The 7,133-nt window shown below is 39.8% G+C and overlaps 1 protein-coding gene across 1 annotated transcript; it reads left to right on the top strand.

Annotated features, from left to right (window-relative positions):
* The first annotated feature begins 2,750 nt into the window (after positions 1-2,750).
* Positions 2,751-7,103, top strand: pdcl3 (phosducin-like 3). The gene is made up of 6 exons (XM_080902299.1): positions 2,751-2,906; positions 3,858-3,975; positions 4,124-4,214; positions 4,888-5,031; positions 5,900-6,108; positions 6,535-7,103. The coding sequence occupies exons 1-6, from the start codon at positions 2,901-2,903 to the stop codon at positions 6,678-6,680; spliced, it is 714 nt and encodes a 237-aa protein (XP_080758425.1). The 5' UTR covers positions 2,751-2,900; the 3' UTR covers positions 6,681-7,103.
* Positions 7,104-7,133: the final 30 nt, after the last annotated feature.

Raw genomic sequence — 7,133 nt, 5'->3', positions numbered from 1 at the left:
TTAACCCGCTACAGTAGATTCTTATGAAAACAGTCTGCTTTGGATTTGATCTTTGGCTCTCCTGCAACTCTTTTAACCACATCTGCCAATTGTTGCATAAGTTTCCACATGAGAGAGGAAACTTAGATTTACTGAGATCAGCCGCAGCAGATTTTGAGCCAAAGAGCTAATAAATAAGTGAAAATGACTGTAACGTGTTCTGCAGAGTCTAACTTGTGAATGGTGGTCAGGTAAAAGCTGGAAAGTAGTTGTGGTTTGTTAGTAACTTACACAGCTATAACACTTGTACTTTGATTAATAAGTTTTAAAAAAAAGCGCACAGTTTGTGAAAAACGGGGTCAGAGTGAGAGCTCTTCACTTTATTTTGTCCTGTTCCGCATTTCACCAACTTTCCCTTCCGCCAGTTCCGGTAGTGAGCCAGTGACCGTTCTGTGATTGGACCTTCGCGTGAAACAGCCCTCAGGTCTGTAAAAAAAAGAGTTTCTGTGAAAAGTAACACACTGAAAGACTGTCAGTGGAGTGGAAAACAGCTTTTTATGTTATAGGACTTGTAATGTATCCTGTATCCTGTATAGGACCTGGATGATAAACACTGGAAATGTGTAATAAGGAACACATAGAGAGATAATATAGGATATATTATCCCGACAGATCCACCGGCAGGTGCACTTCACACCTGCTTCCATTAAAACCCACGCTCTCTGACACTCCCACAGTGTGGGTTGAAACTGAACCACGCAAAGTTTCACTCCTGTTCTGTGTCACTGCAGACTGCGATTGCGCTTTGTACTTGTTTTATCAAACAATCTGCTGGATCCTTGGCTTAAGGTTAACTGTAGGTTGCCCGGGATGAACAAAACCTGTTGCAGCGGTGGGCGTTTGAATGAACAGTTTCACAACAGATCTAAATAACTCTAAACCTCTAAAATTAACAGAGTATATGACATAAAAATAACTCTTTTGTGGGCAGAATGTGCTTGAAGCGAACCACCCCCACAGCACAAACGACCTTTATGATAACTCGATTAAACACAGATTTTTTTAAGGGGCCAATAAACCAACCCATTCATTTGAAAATAAAACTTCGGCTCCTTTATTCACAAGGGGTCGCTCGACATGTTTTGACTGGGGACTCTCTTTTTTTGTCCTTATACCGGAAGCCCTTCCTGAGGTAAGCCCAAAGGGGTTTCCTGTGATCAAACCTGGGGCCTTTTTTTTTCTAAGGCACATCTGTTAAACACCACACCTTCAATTTTGGGATATTTTAATGGTGCAACTTGACAGGCAATGTTGACATTAATGAAGCTCCCAAAATAAAATTATAAATAAAATGATAGCCTATAGGGTGAATCTGGGGCTTTGAGTAGTTCGCTTTCCGCCCTCCTTTAACAGTGACAGACCAGCAAAAAGAATATATCTATATTCATATATAGTCACATGTGATTATTTTTGAGCTCGGATGGATGGCAGTGGTGTAAAGCTGAGGAAGAAGGGGAAGAAGAAAAAGAGGAAGTTAAGTAAACAAAATGACCGCGGTCAAGCGGAAGGATCTCACTGTGTTACCAGTTTCATGCAAACATCTATGAAAATCTGTGAATAAAAAAATATGTACACCAGTACTTACTGTTATTGTGTGCATAACGTGGCACCTATCCGTATATGAATCGCTAATAACCTATTCACTAATTTTTTAGTAATGTGCTACAGGTCTACCTAAAAAATCAGTCAGACAACTACAGCTCATTCAGAACTCTGCTGCTCAGTCCTCACTAAGACCAAAAAAAGTGGACCACATCAGTCCAGCTCTGAGGTCCTTACACTGGCTGCCTGTCCGTCAGAGGATAGACTTTAAAGTTCTGATGCTGGTCTATAAAGCTCTGAATGGTTTAGGACCAAAATACATCAGTGACCTCCTGACCCAGTATGAACCATCCAGATCCCTCAGGTCATCTGGATCTGGTCTTTTATCAGTTCCCAGAGTCAGAACCAGACACAGAGAAGCTGCATTCAGCTTTTATGCTCCTTATATCTGGAACAAACTCCCAGAAAGCCTCAGATCAGCTGAAACACTCAGTTTATTTAAATCCAGGTTGAAGACTCACCTGTTCTCAGCTGCATTTGAATAAAGCACCAAATCCACACTTTTAAGCTTAAATTTCAAAACTTACATTTAACTACTGATTTTATCTGTTTTGATTTTATCTGTTTTGATTTTATCTGTTTTGATTTTATATACTGTTTTGTTTGTTTGTTAATTAGTTTGTTTGTTTGCTTGTTTTAATCAATTTTAAATCATGCTTTTTATTTGTTTTTGTTTCTAATGTCTCTGTAAAGCACTTTGAATCACCTTGTTGTTGAATTGTGCTATACAAATAAACTTGCCCTGCCTTGCCTTGCCTACACTTGAGAGGCTTTGCGTTGTGTGCCCTTTTTACATCCCACAGTAAATATTGTACTCTTTGTGTGTGTGTGTGTGTGTGTGTGTGTGTGTGTGTGTGTGTGTGTGTGTGTGCGCGCGCGCGGCACCTGTTTGGATTCGCTCTCAGCAGCCACAAATGGAATGCTCCGCTCTCATTCCTTATATGGGCATATTGCGCCTCAACAGGAACTTGGTGTCTCTGTTATTATTGTCCTCCCCGTGAAGCGTTTTTTTCCCAGTCCTTCTAAAATCAGGAATTTTTGTTTTTATACCACAGTAAAAAAAAAATTAGTTCAGTAAATGTTTGAGACATTATATAGATAGTTACAGGGGGCTATTTTAATGCTGGGTATTTTTTGTGCGCATGTGAAACAGTCACAGGTTTTTGTTTCCTGTCGGAATCGATTTGGCTGCGCTCCTTCTATTTCCGCGTCTGGGAGGGGAACAGTGGTGTGATTTCAGAGAACTCTTATCAGTCAAAATGCAGGTTGGTAAACCTTCTTTAGTTTGTTAAAAGTCACAGCGTACCGGCTGTGAATGAGAATACTTAATGTCATTTAAAGCCGTGTAACGTGACGACTTAATTTTCTAGATATTTAGCCAGCAGTGTCTCTGAGCACTCAATAGCTTTACACTTAGCTAGCAAGCTAGCCCTGTAACACTTCAAACCAGTTAAAAGGTCTCGGAATAGTCTTGGACCAGAGTTGAGACGATTACTGTCAAACTAAAAATAAACGTTGGCACACGAAGACTTTTATATGGTAGCAGATTTGCTAAAATATTTTGTGGAAACGATAAAAGAAAATGTAAAAACTTTTAACCACTGATAAATCCAGTGACCTGTAGTCTTTTAAAAATGTTTATAGTTTATTTGAGTTTAATAAGTGTTTATTAAAAGGGTAAATAACAAATAATGTTTTGATGTTAACTTTATAACGACCTGGAGCCTATACTACGAAGCGAGTTCAACATACCCAGGGCTGTGTTTCCGTTATCTGGATTCACTCATTCTAACATTGGCTATAAAGATAAGCAGTCACCCAAAGCTGGGTATCAGCTTGCTAAGTCACATCAAAGGGGATCTATTGACCAATCTAGTAGGGACGTTTCACGGATCATGAGGCTTTTCTTTCGCAGAAAATGATCCCAATGAGTGCCCATAAAATATGATCTGCAAACAAATCCACTCAGTTTGTGATCAAATAGGAGTATAGCAGAGCTCTTATACATTCACTTTAAGCAACTATAAAACACATCCAGACCCATAGAGTGCACATGCCTTATCTTAGTCCATAGCACTATCTTAGCTTATTTGTTAGATCAAGTTAACTCGTGGAAGTAATTTGTTTGCACAAAGACTGACCTTGGAAATGTCATGTTGTTTTTTCACATCACATGAAAACCCAGATTAAAAGAAACCTTTTTCTTTTCTCTTTAGGACCCAAATGAAGATACAGAGTGGAATGATATTCTGAGAAAGAAAGGAATTCTTCCTCCCAAGGAGACACCTAAGGAGGATGAAGAGGAGGAGCTGGCCCTCCAACAGCAGTCTGTTGGTAAGAGAGATCAGTCATTCTTTGTAGCTTAAACTGCAAAAGGCAAATTTTTATCCAACCTAACATAGTTTGCAAATGCCAGTTAAATGCACATGAAATATTCAGATGTATTATTTGATATGTTAATGGGGTTTTTTTCTCTGATCAGTTAAAACATATGAGGACATGACGTTGGAAGAGCTAGAGGAAAATGAAGATGAGTTCAGTGAGGAAGATGAAGCAGCCATTGAGATGTATAGGTAAACAATACAACAACTGGAGCACAACTCAAGTAGAGTGGAACAAGAATAAATAATTTCAGCTTTATGCTGGTGGTTAGTTGCCTGTTTGTTTACACCTTCTGCTTGCACCCATTAGACCTCTTGATCTGTTATTTTTTTGGTGAGGTACTGTTAAATTATCTTGGGAAAAGCTGATTTTAACTAGAATGTGGTAGTTAAAAGTATACTTAGTATTTTCTGTTGGTCATGAAAAAGAAAACATTTTTGCTAGAGAAGAAAATCTCTGTCTTAAACTTTTATTGTGGATTGATAGTCATGTGAGTTTGTCGGGGTACTGATGTAGGGGGCAATTGTGGCTCAAGAGTTAGGAGTTCGCCTTGTAATCAGAAGGTTGCCGGTTCGAGCCCCGGCTTGGACAGTCTTGGTCGTTGTGTCCTTGGGCAAGACACTTCACCCGTTGCCTACTGGTGGTGGTCAGAGGGCCTGGTGGCGCCAGTGTCCGGCAGCCTCGCCTCTGTCAGTGCGCCCCAGGGTGGCTGTGGCTACAATGTAGCTTGCCATCACCAGTGTGTGAATGTGTGTGTGAATGGGTGGATGACTGGATATGTAAAGCGCTTTGGGGTCCTTAGGGACTAGTAAAGCGCTATATAAATACAGGCCATTTACCATTTTAGGCTGCGTCTCCTTGCAGACAGAAGCGTCTTGCCGAATGGAAAGCAACCCAGATGAAGAATGTGTTCGGTGAGGTGGCAGAAATCTCTGGACAGGACTACGTCAAAGAGGTCAACAAGGCTGGAGATGGCATCTGGGTGGTGCTGCACCTCTACAAGCAGGGGTAGGTCATCCAGTAAGCATGAATGAGGAAAATATCGAGTGAAGTTTTTCATTTCGTGTTTATAAGGGTATATTTACCATTAATCTCAGTTATTTTACATGCTTTTTCTTTGAATAGACTTAGCACTTCCAGGTTGCTGTTATCATTAAAATGTTTTAATTGAACAGTCGGATTATGTTTGTCCAGTTTTATATATTGCAGCAATTAAAATGCTATTGAACAAAATCTCAAACAAATCTACTCTCAAAGTTAGAGAGAATTTATTTTTGGTGATGTGAAAAGCTGTTCTAAGTCCAGAACACTTCATGGTTGGAGGTGATCCTGGTATTTTGAGCAGGTAAACTGCAAACCGTTGCTGTTTAAAATACAATGTCTTGTAATTCTTAAAATTAAATTCTTTGATTTGTTAAATTACCTCAAATTTATTTGATAATGTGTTATTTCCATTCTTTATATGCTTCTGCTTAGATATGAGTATTTTTTTTTCTTTTCTTCATGCACTTGGTTGCTGTTTGAATATCTGTTTTTGTGTTTTGTAGTTTGGATAAAATAAGAAGGGATCAGTTAGCCAATGGCAATCTGGAGATTTTGTAATTAACTAACTGGCCAAATAATTAATGCCATTGGGCCATCGTTGTGGCTCACGTCCCCAGTACTGTGCCTAAATGTGATTCGTATTGGTATAACCATTCAGTACTGCTGATCTGATGCTGTCTATTTCATATTCCACACACATTCACTTGGGGCAGGAAACAATTACTGACATTAACATTAACTGACATTACATTAAAAATGAGCAACTGTTGTCACAAAGTTTACCACCAACAGGTCAGTCTGATGTTTTCTCTCCATTCATCTCCCTTACCAGCATCCCTCTGTGCACCCTCATCAACCAGCACCTGAGCACATTAGCCAGGAAGTTCCCTCAGACCAAGTTCCTCAAGTCCATCTCCACCACCTGCATCCCCAACTACCCCGACCGCAACCTGCCCACCATCTTTGTTTACTTTGAGGGCGAGATGAAGGCCCAGTTCATCGGTCCTCTGGTCTTTGGGGGCATGAACCTGAAAGTTGAAGGTAAGAGGCGACTTGCTGACAAAACCGAACATTTTTTAAGCACAAAACTAACTAACTGACTGTAGGCCTGACAGACCTATCTCTGAGTGGATACAATGATCGTTTTGTGTTGTTTTAAACTGGAAAATATCAGGAAGTAGGTACACAGGTGTTGGCATTTAATCTGAAATTTGTTTTGTCATGTTTTCATTTTTCAGCAGTTGCACTTTTAGTCAGGCAGTTTGGTTTTAATGATAGGTACTGTTAGAATTCTATTAAGTCACTAAAGCTCGTTTGAGAGTTATGAATTTATTTTCAGTACATCTCAGTGTATTGCATGTAACTTTGGACGCTGCAGTTTGTCAATCTGTTGAGCGATATTGCATCGGCTATACCTCATGTTATGCGATTGAAGTGTCTATAATTCATGTTGTGTGTCCCAATCAGAGCTGGAGTGGAGGTTATCAGAAACTGGAGCCGTGAAGACAGACCTGGAGGAAAACCCCAAGAAACAAATCGAAGACAAGTTAATGTCATCGATAAGAAGTTCACTTCCTACACGAAAAGACAGTGACTCAGAGGATGAGGATTAAAAAAAAGTAAACACCTGTAACTTCAACCACAAAAGCCGTGTGACAGCTACATGGAAAACACTGTGAAGACCTTAAAACCGAGCAGAGGGGGCGGCTTCTCCTTTGTCAGCATGTGCGTTGTGTGTTGTAACCATGTAGGTGGCGCTCTTATACTGGATCAGTCCTGTATTTGGACAGGCCACTGGGCTGCTGGAAAGTGTCAAACCTGCATTATGATCATCCTACAGTACATTTCAGCAGGGGAAACAACAACTGTTTTGTAATTTGAATAAACATTGAACTGTATCAACTACGTCCTCACAAAAGCATCACAGACGAGTTTTAACTTTTTTTAATACCGTTTCATGATAATTATGTCACAAAATGTACATGTACATTTAATTCTGGTAAATTAAATGTGAGTTCACCTCTTTGCCACAGCGATCAGTGACGGTTTTGTGTTGTTTTGTTTTA

Source organism: Rhamphochromis sp. 'chilingali', assembly GCF_963969265.1.
Source record: "Rhamphochromis sp. 'chilingali' genome assembly, chromosome: 14".
Taxonomy (NCBI): Eukaryota; Metazoa; Chordata; class Actinopteri; order Cichliformes; family Cichlidae; genus Rhamphochromis; species Rhamphochromis sp. 'chilingali'.
The sequence above is the reverse complement of the archived record's forward strand: the minus strand, read 5'-3'. Positions and strand labels throughout refer to the sequence as shown.

Excerpts from the sequence above, each read along its gene's own strand:
- pdcl3 (XM_080902299.1), top strand. Across the intron at positions 4,215-4,887 it reads GCAGCCATTGAGATGTATAG|ACAGAAGCGTCTTGCCGAAT; the intron begins GTAAACAATACA and ends GTCTCCTTGCAG. Across the intron at positions 5,032-5,899 it reads CTGCACCTCTACAAGCAGGG|CATCCCTCTGTGCACCCTCA; the intron begins GTAGGTCATCCA and ends CTCCCTTACCAG.